This window comes from Capricornis sumatraensis, chromosome 14, assembly GCF_032405125.1.
Source record: "Capricornis sumatraensis isolate serow.1 chromosome 14, serow.2, whole genome shotgun sequence".
Lineage (NCBI taxonomy): Eukaryota > Metazoa > Chordata > Mammalia > Artiodactyla > Bovidae > Capricornis > Capricornis sumatraensis.
This window is the reverse complement of record NC_091082.1, coordinates 13,601,171-13,614,658: the sequence shown is the minus strand read 5'-3', so window position 1 is coordinate 13,614,658 and position 13,488 is coordinate 13,601,171. Positions and strand designations below refer to the sequence as shown.

Here is a 13,488-nt window from a genome sequence, read left to right as displayed (position 1 = left end):
AATGAGCCACCAGGGAAGCCTTGTGGCTTCACACCCCATTAATACATTGCTAATTCTGGTCGTAAACAATCACCACACTTGGTCATTCTACTTTCAACACTCACACAAACACATACACACACACTCAAACACACAGTGTATTATACAACTACAACTGGTTACTATGAATTTGCATTTCAGTCCAAAAAGAGAAAAATCTGAAGCCAATTACAGAACCAAGAGAAAATTTTATTCATGGGAGTATTTCTATTACCCAGTCTGCTCAAGGGCAACATTTTTGCCTTCAATTTAGCCTTCTTTCTTTCCAGAAAATATTTTACTTTCTCCATTGTCAAGTCACTTTTCTTTAATCTTTGTGTAAATTTCTTTATGGCTTTGCAAAGTTCCTTACTCTCCTAAAAGGCAAGCTGAAGAAAAATACCTTTTTAAATTACAGTTTAAGAACTGAGACCCAGTACTACCCCTCAGAAGCTAATGAGTGGTGTTTAGGTCCCCAAATGAAGGCTTCAGTGGGAATCTGGGTCTTCAATATGATGAATCATCTAAATTTGCAGGATGGCTGTGGACTGCCCAGCCCCTTCCAGGATGCTGCCAAGTGTCACTCTCCTCCCACAGAGGCACAGAGATATATATAAAACCTTGCAATTAGGTGTGTCTTGGGAGAAGGCACCACTGTCTGCCATTAGGGTCATTTTTTATTTTCAAAAAATAAAATTTAGAGATTTAAGTTTACTCATCATCCTAGTAATAAATATAGACTAAGAGAGGAGACAGGTTTCCCTGGTGGCTCAGTAGTAAAGAATCCACCTGTCTGTAGGAAATGAAGGTGGATCTGGGACGCAGGATGTGGGTTTGACCCCTGGATTGAGAAGATCCCCTGGAGAAGGAAATGGCAACCAACTCCAGTATTATTGTCTGGGAAATCTCAGGGACAGAGGACCTTAGTGGGCTACATAGTCTGTGGGGTCTCAAAGAGTTGGATATGACTTGGCAACTAAACAACAACAACAAAAAGAGAGGCGTCCCAATGAAAACAGATCTTTCAGTGTTTTTGTGATTTTTTTTTAAGTCTGGAAAAATTTTAGAGACTTATCATAGCAATACTTCCAAGTCTAAGACACGAAACTATGTATCTTGCTCGTTAAAGCACATGAGACAACAGTTCTTACCAACAGAGCTTCGTGAAACATTAATGGTGGTTGGAGAATGGGAACTCATATACAAAAACATGAGTTCGTAGTTTTTGAGTCCCACTCTACAAACAGGCCAAGATGAGCCCATTCAAAGGCATTGCAAATGAACAGCTGTTTCCTGGGCATGTGCCAGGATTGAAATCAGGCCCTGGGGTCACCACTGTGAATAGGACAGAAAAGAGCCCACTACTTACAAGTGCCTTCTCCAACGCTAACTCGGCTGGTTTGGGAGCTTCTTGGATCAACTCACAGATGGGAGGGGCACTGGTCCACTCCCCATCAATGCACTGTTGGTGCTGTGTGCCCACCAGGCGGTACCTGGACACAAGAACAACTTTTACCCTTCCATTTCTTGATCTGGGCAACTAAAGTTGATTTTATATAATAGTATTTCACACTGCGATATAGAAATACTAAAATCTACTTTCCTGCCTGAGAGCTCTAATGCATTCTCAGTATTACACAGCAATCGTAAAGTAAAACCACTCTCCTGGGGATGGAGAGGACCCAAAAGATATATCAGCATCTAAGATATGGAGGAATGAAAAATTCTAAATATGTGTTTTTAAGCACACAGTTTGGGGTGGGAGGGTAAGGGAGGAAACTCTTCATCATTCAGTAATTTTTAAAATCAACTGTCATCTGTGCTCCAAAAAGCAGTAGAAAGCTAGAGACAGCTTTCAAATAAATCTTGGTGAACTGGCTTTAAAGGAGACTCAGCTTTCAACTAGAAAAACAGGAGAGTTGATGGCAAAATCCACTGGAGATAGAAATGCCTGTGAGGCCTCATGACTATGGGTTAATAAGATTGAGGCCAGAAAAAGAAAAGGCTAGGAGATCATTAAAGGGGCGACCAGGCAGTCTAAGTTAAGGTTAGACTTTAATTATGATGTCTTAAAGATCTATGGGCTTCCCTGGTGGCTCAGCGGTAAAGAATCCGCCTGTCAATGCAGGAGACATGAGTTCAATCCTTGGTCCAGGAAGATCCCCTGGAAAAGGAACTGGCAATCCACTCCAACATTCCTGCCTGGGAAGTCCCATGGAGAAAAGAGCCTGGCGGTCTACAGACCATGGGGTCATGAAGTGTTGGACATAACTTAGAGACTAAACACTAACAGCAAGGATCTAAATAATTCTATTTCTATACTTTCATACATTCTGTGGGAGGGTTTTTTTTGGGGGGTGTTCAGTTTTTTGTTCTGCCATTCTTTAGAAAAACTTTAAACATTCATTTTGTCTTAGCTAAGAGAAAAGAAAGTGATACATAAATTAGGATAAATAGGAGCATTAGACTGTCTTCTAGAACTTGAGGAGACCTGGCAGTGAGTAAAGCAGCTTTCAAAATCAGAATGTGCCTGGTAATCAGCAGACAAGGTTGAGACAGACTAGGGCATTTCTAAAACAAGGCTACCAGTCAATGGACAAAGTCTTATGTTCAAAAGTCTGCAGTACGCTTACCTTGCTTCACAGTAATAAGTGATGGTAGATCCTGACTTAAAATCTCTTCCTTCAAAATAGCCATGAGTTGGAGTCTCAGGAGGGCCACAGTCTCCTGGTAGACAGGATTATAAGGGTGACTGTTGTGAAGCATTCCTGGAATAATGCTCAGAGCACAACACCAGCCACCACAGTGCAACGGTCTAGGCCAGCACCCACCATCTTCAGAGCAGCCCACGTGGGATCTCAGACATGATCTCCATTTATTTCTTTCTGGTCAAAATCATATTTGCCCATGGGAAAGACTCCCCACCCTGGCTCATTCTCTGGGTCATTAGTGATCTGAAAGTACTTTCTGATTGGCAGGAGTGTGAGGAAAGGAAGGTTAAGTTGTAGAGATGCTAACTGTCAGTGTAAGAAGAGAAAAATTAGACTTTAGGTAGAGATGGAAGAACTCTTGAAACAGTAGATAAATAGAGTGAGCTCAGATGGAGATTGACTGCCCTACGGGACAGTTGTACTATATGAGAGCTTCAGAAAAAAAGAGAATAGAACTGGGAGGAAAGAGGATGAGTCTGTAAAATTGTGGAGAGAGAGTCGGGCAAGGTACTAGATGTCATGAGTTTTGTTTTTGGCCCTTCCACTAACCATATGGCATGAAACAAGCCTTTTCACCTTTCTCAGCTTCCTCCTTAATCTATAAGATGAGCAGGCTAAATAATATTACCCGTAAGGTCACTTTCAGCTCTGCAGTTACATGAGTCTAAACATGTTGATCAAGATTAATGGCTAAATTAATAGTAATTGTGTAGGTATGTTTATTGAAAAGTAAAGGTCTTCAAAACATAAAGATAACTAAAATACCAAAGCATAAAAGAGCATGTGTAATATAATACTATTTTTGTAAAACAGTCATATACCAACATATATGAATAGAAAAAAAAGTCTGAAAATTATATACCAAAGTACTCTGTTATTCTAGAGTGATAGGTCTGTAGATAATTAAATATTTTATTCTTTTATCTTCTATATTTTTCTACAACAGAGGTGTATTGCTTGAGCAATTAGCAAATACTTTTCAAAAGATCAAAACCTGAGTTCAAAGTTATGTGGAAGAAAGGAAGAAGAACTGCAATGAGTTGATTGAGGAACTACAGTGTTCTGAATGGACACCTCACCAAAGATGTACATATGGCATATGAAAAGATGCTTTACATCATATATCAGGGAAATATAAATTAAAAAAACAAGACACCATTGCACATCTATTAGAATGGTCAGATTCTTGAGCATTGACACCAAATGCTTGCAAAGAGTTGGAACAACATTATCTTTCATACATTGCTGATTGGAATGCAAAATGGTATTTTGTACTTTGGAGTCATTTTGGAAGATATTTTGGTGGTTTCTCAAAAAACTAAATATATGCTGATCATAAAATCCAATTCTCAAAGGAGGTGAAAACTTACATCCATACAAAAACCTTCACATGGATATTTTTAGCAGCTTTATTCCTAATTGCCCAAACTTGGAAGAAACCAAGATGTCCTTCAGAAAGTGAATGGACAAGTTAACAGTGGTACATCCAGAAATATTATTCAGCACTAAAAAGAAATGAGCTATCAGCCATGGCAAGACATAGAGGAAACTTGTATGGATGTTACTAAGTGAAAGAAGCCTATCTGAAAAGGCTACAAATGTATGATTCTAACTATATGACATTCTGGAAAAGGCAAAAATAGAGAAATAAAAAAAAGATCAGTGGCTGAGAAGGGTGGGGGAAGTAAAGTGATAAATAAGCAGAGCACAGAGGATTTTTAGGGTGGTGAGACTACTCCACATGAGGTTATAACGATGTACATATGTCATTAAACATTGGTCCAAATCCATAGAATGTACACCAACAGTGAACTCTTGGGTAAACTATGGACTTTGAGTGATAGTGATGTGTCAGTTATAACAAATGTACCACTCTGTGAGTGATGTTGATAATGGGTGGGAGGCTGTGCGTGTGTGGGTGCAGGGGGAATCTCTGTATCTTCCTCTCAATTTTATTAGAAACCTAAAACTGCTCTAAAACATGAAGTGCTGAAATAAAGAATTAAATTTTGCAGTGTCAGATATGTACCCATTTCAAATGAGATTTTTTAATTAATTTTTTGTTTCTTATTTTTAAATTCAAAACTCTGGTTAGGATTGCATTGTAATACTGAGTTTGTGTGTCTGGGATCTTTTCTTTCATTCATACCTTCTTTTCCACTCTTTGATGAATTTTGATATAGGTTTCATGAATGGAATTATTTTTACATTTCAATATTCATCTAATAACTATTACCAGGAAGTGAAACTGTTGATTTTTCAACATTTATTTTGTATCCAAGAATAAAGTTTTTAGTAATTAATAGAATTACTTGGATTTTTATATATATTTTGCAAATGATGATATCATGTGACTCACCAATCACTCTAGGAATCTATCTTGTAAAAATAATAGCATAAAGTTGTATGTGTATACACACATATACATATATATATATATATATATATATATATATACATTCATTTCATCACTGTAGAGCAAAACTATGGAAATAGGAATAAGATATAGAAATAAATGTTCATCAGTATGAGAGATGGCATAGCCACATATAGTTAAAAAGTAGGAGAAAGAGCTTTACATACTGATCTGAAAAAGCTCTCAGGTATATCATTACATGAAAAAATAAAGCTATTTCAAAAATACAGATAGCAAAATCCCATCTTTGTAGGTAAATACGTGGTTCATAACACAGTACAAGAGGCAGTGATAAAAAACAAAATCCCCAAGAAAAAGAAATCCAAGAAGGCAAAATGGTTGTCTGAGGAGGCCTTACAAACAGCTGAAAAGAAGAGAAGTGTAAAGCAAAGGAAAAAAGGAAAGACACACCCATCTGAATGCCGAGTTCCAAAGAACAGCAAGGAGAGATAAGAAAGCCTTCCTCAGAGATCAATGCAAACAAATAGAGGGAAACAATAGAATGGGAAAGACTAGAGATCTCTTCAAGAAATTTAGAGATACTGAGGGAACACTTCATTCAAAGATGGGCACAATAAAGGACAGAAACAGTATGAACCTAACAGATACAAAAGATATTAAGAAAAGGTGGCAAGAAAACAAAGAAGAACTATACAAAACAGATCTTCATGACTCATAACCATGATGGTGTGTTCACTCACCTAGAGCCAGACATCTTAGAATGTGAAGTCAAGTGGGCCTTAGAAAGCATCACTGCAAACAAAGCTAGTGGAGTTGAAGGAATTCCAGTTGAGCTATTTCAAATCCTAAAAGATAATGCTATGAAAGTGCTGCATTCAATATGCCAGCAAATTTGGAAAACTCAGCAGTGGCCACAGAACTAGCAAAGGTCAGTTTTCATTTCAAGCCCAAAGAAGGGAAATGCCAAAGAATGTTCAAACTACCACACAATTGCACTCATTTCAGATGCTAGCAAAGCAATACTCAAAATTAACCAAGCTAGGCTTTAACAATACATGAATAGAGAACTTCCAGATGTTCAAGCTGGATTTAGAACAGGCAGAGAAACCAGAAATCAAATTGCCAACACCCATGAAATCATAGAAAAAGCAAAAAGAGTTCCAGAAAAACATCTACTTCTTCTTCATTGACTATGCTAAAGCCTTTGACTATGTGTATCACAACAAACTGTGGAAAACTCTTAAAGAGATTGGAATACCAAGCCACCTTACTGACCTCCTGAGAAACCCATACGACATAGGTCAAGAAGCAACAGTTAGAATAAGACATGGAAAAACGGACAGGTTCCAAATTGGGATAGGAGTACATCAAGGCTGTATATTGTCACCCTGCTTATTTAACTTATATGCAGAGTACATCATGAGAAATGCCAGGCTGCATGAAGCAGAAGCTGGAAACAAGATTGCCGCAAGAAATACCAGTTAACCTCAGATATGCAGATGACACTACCCTTATGGCAGAAAGTGAAGAAGAATTGAAGAGCCTCTTGATGAAAGTGAAATAGGAGAGTGACAAAGCTGGCTTAAAACTCAGCATTCAAGAAACAAAGATCATGGCATTCAGTCCCATCACTTCATGGCAAACAGATGGGGAAACAATGGAAACAGTGACAGACTTTATTTTCTTAGGCTCCAAAATCACTCCAAAATCATTTAATGCAGCCATTAAATTAAAAGACACTTGCTCCTTGGAAGAAAACCTAGAGAGCATATTAAAAAGCAGACACATTACTTTGCCCACAAAGGTCCATTTAGTCAAAGCTATGGTTTTTCCAATGGTCATGGACTGGTTGTGAGAGTTGGAGCACAAAGAAGGCTGAGCACCAAAGAACTGATACTTTTGAACTCTGATGTTGCAGAAGAATCTTGAGAGTCCCGTGGACTGCAAGGAGATCAAACCAATCAATCCTAAAGGAAATTGGTCCTGAATATTCATTGGAAGGACTGATGCTGAAGTTGAAACTCCAATACTTTGGCCATCTGATGCAAAGAATTGACTCATTTGAAAAGACCCTGATGCTGGGAAAGATTGAAGGTGGGAGGAGAAAGGAATGACAGAGGACAAGATGGTTGGATGGAATCACTGACTCAATGGACATGAGTTTGAGCAAGGTCCGGGAGATGGTGAAGGACAGGGAAGGCAGGTGTGCTGCAGTCCATGATGTCGCAAAGAGTAGGACACAACTGAGTGACTGAACAGCAACAAATGTCTGTTCATGTGTATGTGCATTTATTTAAATATCTGTGTAAACAGAAGAAAAAAGTCATTAAACACATCCAATCAATTACCTCTAAGAGCTATGACTTGTACTGACAAACAAAATATGCTCAATTTTTATTTTATGTAATTTTGCAATTAATTACAGTTTTTTTCCCCTGTTTTGTGTATCTTTCAAGAAAAGTTATTGCTTAATCTTGAAATTTTACAAAAACATAGTCAGATATCGCAAACTACCCTGTTTTAGACCTACTAGAAATCCTACTTCAGGGGGATTATTGTTAGATGCTACTCATTTCATTAGAATCCATTGCTTGAGTTGAGGCTTGGCTCTTTCTTGACTGCCTGCTAGATCCTAAAACCTTCCCCCCAGATACAAGAAAGAGGACAGTGTTGTGGATTTGTGGCAAATGTCTAGATTTTCACTGCTGATCAATGTCTTTGGGATTTTCACTCTTTTCTCTTATACTTACTGCTTTTGCAGACAGGAGAGTGAGTCACCCAGATGTGGTTTTCTCGGCACTGGCTCCAATTGCTGCCCTTGAGGATGCAATGCTCATTGCATTTAAACATGAAAGTGTCATTTACGTTCACAGGCTCCAAGGAACTGAATTCATCAGTTACCAGCAAGGGGTCAGGACAGTGGCCCACTGAACAAGAAAACAGGCAGAGAGCAGAAAGGGTGAAGCTGAAACCCACCACAGCAAAGGGTAGACTTCCTCAGGCTTCATCAAGAGTGAAAACAAGAAGTAAAACTGCATCTTTTGTTTATTTATTTATTTGCTACACTGCACAGCTTGTGGGATCTTAGTTCCCCAGCCAGGAATTGAACCTGGGCCCTCAGAAGTGAGAGTGCAGAGTCCTAACCACTGGACTGCCGGGAGCCAGCATGAGGAACCCCGCCCATGGCAAAGGTCATGAGGAAGGAAGCCTGACAAAAAGCAAGGGCGTGATCAGTCTTCAGGGGGAACGCCTGAAATTTCCTGGGCATCCACCCCCAAAACCAGAGTCTGTCTGCCGTACTACATTATGCTTTTCATCCACTCTTCTAACATTAACAGGGGCTATCCCCCCACCACCTTTTTCTGGGAAAGGTTAATTTAGAACTTTTAGATAATAAGTCTCCTAGACATAATATGAGCATTTCAATCCAAAAACCCCTCTGATGGCTTTTTAGCCTGCCTGCAGGACTCTTACAGCTGCACATGTGATTGTTTGCGGCCTCCCGACTGAGAGGCACAGGAAGCTTAAAACATCCTAGGAATGCAGGGGCTTCTGAGGAGTCAAGATCATTAGAATAAGACTGATTAAGCATTTCATTTTTGAGCCAATACTTGCTGCCAAATTTTCATATCTTTTATTTGTTGATATAGTTGGTATATAGAAAAAAAACAAGTAGCAACATAGATCTTTGAGTTAAGTACTTTCTTTGTTATAACCTACTGCGCCTTTGTTCTATAGGGATATAACGTTAGTGCTTTAAGGAGATGCAGATTAAAGAAAAACACTTCAGGGGAAACGAGATTAATATTCTTTAAGGAAGAGAGCCAAAATGTGTTAACAAGCCTCTTGGCCAGAAGATAATGTAAATCACCTGAGACCTTTTGTATACAAAAAGATATACAAAAAGAGTCAAGACTGCTGCCCCTGCATGACTCTGTATCTTCCATTATGTAAAATTTAGGGTATATAAACACCTTTTAAAAATAAAGTTGGAAAGGGGTTTTTGCACAAGCCTGGCCTCCCCCGTGTTGATTCTTTCTCTTGCTCCCTCTCCCTCCCTCTCCTTTTCAGGCTGATCCCTTGGAACGCGGAGGCTCACCGAGTCTACTTACTTGCCCAGGCTTCTGAGACCCACGCAAGAGGGAGCCCAAGGCGGGGCACCCTTCGCTATTCAAGCAGGTGCCTGTGGCCCAACGTAGACGGTGCAAGTTCCTTGTCTGGGACTTTATTGGTTTTCCACGTAAACCAAGTTAATCAGCCTCTTTTCTCCACTAATTTTCCTACTACATTATTTTTTCCTAATCTAATCTTATATTTCTAGTTAAATAAATCTCTCCTCGCCAACCCCGTCCACCCTTCGAATTACCCTGGATCCACCCGGGCTGGACCCCGGCACTGGACCACCAAGGAATTCTCAAAACTGCACCTTTTATTATGGACGGGTTTCTGCTACTGCTGCTGCTAAATCGCTTCAGTCATATCTGACTCTTTGCAACCCCATGGACTGTAGCCCACCAGGCTCCTCTGTCCATGGGATTCTCCAGGCAAGAATAATGGAGTGTGTTGCCATTTCCTTCTCCAGGGGATCTTCCCTGCCCAAGTATCAAACCCACATCTCTTACTTCTCCTGCATTGGCAGGTGCCTCCTTTATCACTAGTGCCACCGGGGAAGCCCATTATGGACTGGTACCAGGAACCAAACCATATCAGTGCAGGATGAGAAAAGATTGGGTTGCCCTAAGTGAGGAAACATCTTGATCGTGCACAAGAGTGACAACTGACATTAGAACTTACTGAAATTAAGCATGTAACTGGAAATTACCAATAGCACATTCATCATTCTCTTGTGTTAAGCATTGTTCAAAATTCTTGAGCCCACGTTTAAAGCAAGTGTTTCCTTCCCTTTCATCCTGTCAGATACACACATTAGTCATCATTTTTTTTACTTTTTGTTGTTGTTGTTGTTGTTGTTGTTCTCCTCCAGTGGAAAAACAGAATAATACAGAGGGATATGAATTTGGTAATATGAATAAAGGATAAATATACAGGTGTGCTTTACATATAAAGGAGAAATTTTCACTCTAGGTATAATAAAGCAAAACTAATCTAGCCATTCCTAAAAACAGTATTAATAAAGAGCATGTGGACTAGTTATTCTCCATCTTTACAGACATCACAAGTGAGTTTTATGAACCTAAGCAAATCACTTAGATTTAAGGTATCATATTTGTAAATTGAGAACATGATTTTTTCCAATTCAAAAATTAAATGATGGATAAAATGGTATGATATATTTACTACAAAATAATAATACAAAGCAGAATTGTAGATGAAAAAGTCATGTGTTGATAATACATTTAATTAATTAATTAATTTGGCTGCACTGGGTCTTAGCTGGAGCCTGGGGGGTCTAGCTGCCTCACCAGCGATTGAACCCAGGCCCCTTGCAGTGGCAGCATGGAGCTTAGACACTGGATGACCTCAAAAGTTCCACAAATGAGTTCATTTTATACTTCTGTCTTTTGTATATGTTTAAATTTTTTCATAACATAAAAGTTTTAAAGCAGTGTGATATTGAAAAAGTTCCCCACAAAAAGTAGTTTTAATACATAGAAATCCTTTCCATCTTGTAGGGTTGACTGGGTCTACTAATTCAGCTAAGTTAATTCTGACTACAAGCTGATGGTTCATACAGTAAAGAATCTGCCTGCAATGCAGGAGACCCAGGTTTGATCCCTGGGTCAGGAAGATCCTCTGGAGAAGGGAATGGCAACCCACTCCAGTATTCTTGCCTGGGGAATTCCATGGGCAAAGGAATCTGGCAGACTACAGTCCATGAGATCACAAAGAGTAGGGTAAGACTGAGCAACTAACACTTTTACTTCACTTTCAAGAGCTGAATGGGCTTCTCAGGTGTCACAGTATTAAAGAATCCACCTGCCAATGAGGGAAACTCGGGTTCGATCCCTGGTTCTGGAAGGTCTCCTGTAGAAGGAAATGGCAACCCACTCCAGTATTCTTGCCTGGGAAATCCCATGAACAGAGGAGTCTGGCAGGGTACAGTCCACTGGGTCACAAAGAGTTGGACATGACTGAGCACACACACACACAAGAGCTGATTACATACCTTCAAAGGAAAGACTGCCACTAGAGTACTTTAAAAATGGATTCCTAAAAGTTGAGAATTTTTTTTCTTATAAAGTCTTACCATGGCCTACTGGAGGTATGATGTGAAAGAATACAGTGGGATGACAAGATGAATAAAGAAGCAGAAAGATCAAACTTACAGCAGCACTCAGGAGTGAGGGCATTCCATCCCTTAGAGGCATCAAAAAATCGTTACATAAGTTAAGTCCCCAGAATTTGTCCTTTTCCCTCGCTTGCAGTGAATATGCTATTGTTCACTGGGGGAAGTTTTGGATAGCTCTTTGTTGGAAGGAGAAAAAAAAAACAGATTCTCTTGACATGTCATGTGACTTGAGGAAGCACTTACTGGAGTCCCCCTCATAGTGTCTTTTTGCTTGACTCCTTGTATTCAGACTCCTTGTATTCTCCCATGTCCATGAACATCCACATCCTTTCCTCCCCAGGGATTCCCAAAGTTTTGTTTTCAAAAGAAAAACAAGAGTTTGACTCAAATTCAGGCATTAGTTATCCACTCCTAAAATTACAATCCCCTTTCCAAATAGTGGTACCAGAGTTTATCATAAATAAGACCTCTCAAGATTTGAAATTGGTACATTTTTCATTTCCAGAACAAAAAGGGAAAGTAGAAAAAAAACGACTCACTTCTTAGAGCCAGGTCATTAAATATTTACTGTTGAGTACAGAGCATAACACCAAGTAACTTGAGATTATTCAATAAAGAAAATATGTTTTATAAATTTCAATTTCATTAAAATCTTAGACAGAATGCCTCATAATCCACATGCTGATATAAAATGCCTTACAGCCTGAACTTAAGAAAAGCATACATACCATCTGAGGCAGAAATCAGCCACACATCCACAAGATAGCACATAAGCCAAAAAAACATCTTACGATCAACTGTTTGACCTGGGTTGGAAATAACCCAGCCTAAGACCCTGGTTTGGATCAAAATAGGTCTTCTCACACCACTGAAGATCAGACCAATCACTCCTTCCTAGAGACGGGTTGTACTGATTTTTTCTTCCCTGGAAGGAAAAAAAAAATTCTATGATAGGAAATAAGAATTGCTGTAAGGAAGTTGGTACAAGGAGAGATTTTTGCAAAGACACAAGGGGATGATAAAAAGAATTGCTAGTTTTAAAACTCAGTTTCAGAAATGGCCTGTGTTGTTTATGCAAATCCAGTTGACCAGTCCCTTTGAACTGCAAGCCAATCATTCCTCAACAGATTCAGGCTAAACGATCTTACTGTGACCTTCGCTTCTGTCAATATTTGCCAGTGTTTGCAATCCACCTTGTGCAGCTCTCTCCAGCATAGTGGGGGAAAGTGAGGGGAGAAGTGCATTCCTGGTGATTTCCCAAGTACAACCTAACTCTAGGTGCTACCGCCCACCTTCCCTCTTCAAATATCAGGTATCCTAAGGCTGCAAGCAACACTGAAGCCCAAAAGCTCAAGGAAGTCAACTAACCTTGCCTGTCTCTGACAGCCTCCAGACCGTGTTGCCTCCCAGAAAGGAGCAGGTCCTGGTGGATTCCAAACTTGAGGAGGACTCCAGAGTCCTGCAGCGACAACATAGTCCTCATTGGCCAGCTCCGCACCAGATTTCCCATTCCATGCTCTTCAGAGCAAGGTTTGACCCGAGTCCAGAGTCAACCAAATGAACTGAGAGATGACGGGAACACTTTGGTCTTAGGAATGAAAGCATGTAAATTTGCTTTTGGTTTCCCATAGTTTCTTGTTCATGATGATTACAACCATTAACTGGTTGTCTGTGCACCAATTACAAAACTGGGATAAAATTACTCAAAATTTTAGGTTTAAATAAAATAATATAAAACATCATAATAAATATAAAGCATAAAGACACAGTAAAGTCTCAAATGTAATTCTCATCCCCACCCTTTATCATACTTTGTTAATGATTTATTAATGTTTTTCTCCCACACTGGACTGTTAAAAAACAAAATTCACCTGAGTAAATTTCAAAACCTAGTTGTTTTATCCAGCAATTCATGAATCACTCCATCTAGTAAACAGAAGAGCCCTCTGAGGAGTTGTACAAAATGCAGGGTTTTATTAAAGAAGAGTGGGGCAAGGAAGTTATTAACAAAAGAAAAGGAATAATTGTTTCAGGGTTGGTCACCTTCTTTTGGGGAAATGATGAGAATCTAATCATGCAGTTTATCTCAGTTGGGCTGACTAGAAAATTCCAAAGTGGTCTGATTACGATTA

At 39.3% G+C, this 13,488-nt stretch overlaps 1 protein-coding gene across 1 annotated transcript; it reads right to left on the bottom strand.

The window, feature by feature from the left end:
* Positions 1 to 238: 238 nt before the first annotated feature.
* C4BPB (complement component 4 binding protein beta) lies at positions 239 to 12,397 on the bottom strand. Its single transcript, XM_068986258.1, has 5 exons — positions 12,085 to 12,397; positions 7,857 to 8,033; positions 2,652 to 2,745; positions 1,388 to 1,511; positions 239 to 407 (listed from the first exon to the last, which is right to left on the bottom strand). Exons 1-5 carry the CDS (start codon positions 12,140 to 12,142, stop codon positions 396 to 398), a joined length of 465 nt encoding a protein of 154 aa, XP_068842359.1. The 5' UTR covers positions 12,143 to 12,397; the 3' UTR covers positions 239 to 395.
* Positions 12,398 to 13,488: the final 1,091 nt, after the last annotated feature.

What these genes read in the sequence shown, in the direction of transcription:
- C4BPB (XM_068986258.1), bottom strand. Translation starts at nt 12,142, where the DNA reads ATGTTTTTTTGGCTTATGTGCTATCTTGTGGATGTGTGGCTGATTTCT. An exon ending in CTCTCCTGTCTGCAAAAGCA is followed by an intron (nt 2,746 to 7,856) that starts GTAAGTATAAGA and finishes CCTGTCTACCAG; the next exon opens with GAGACTGTGGCCCTCCTGAG. An exon ending in ACTTATTACTGTGAAGCAAG is followed by an intron (nt 1,512 to 2,651) that starts GTAAGCGTACTG and finishes TCTTGTGTCCAG; the next exon opens with GTACCGCCTGGTGGGCACAC.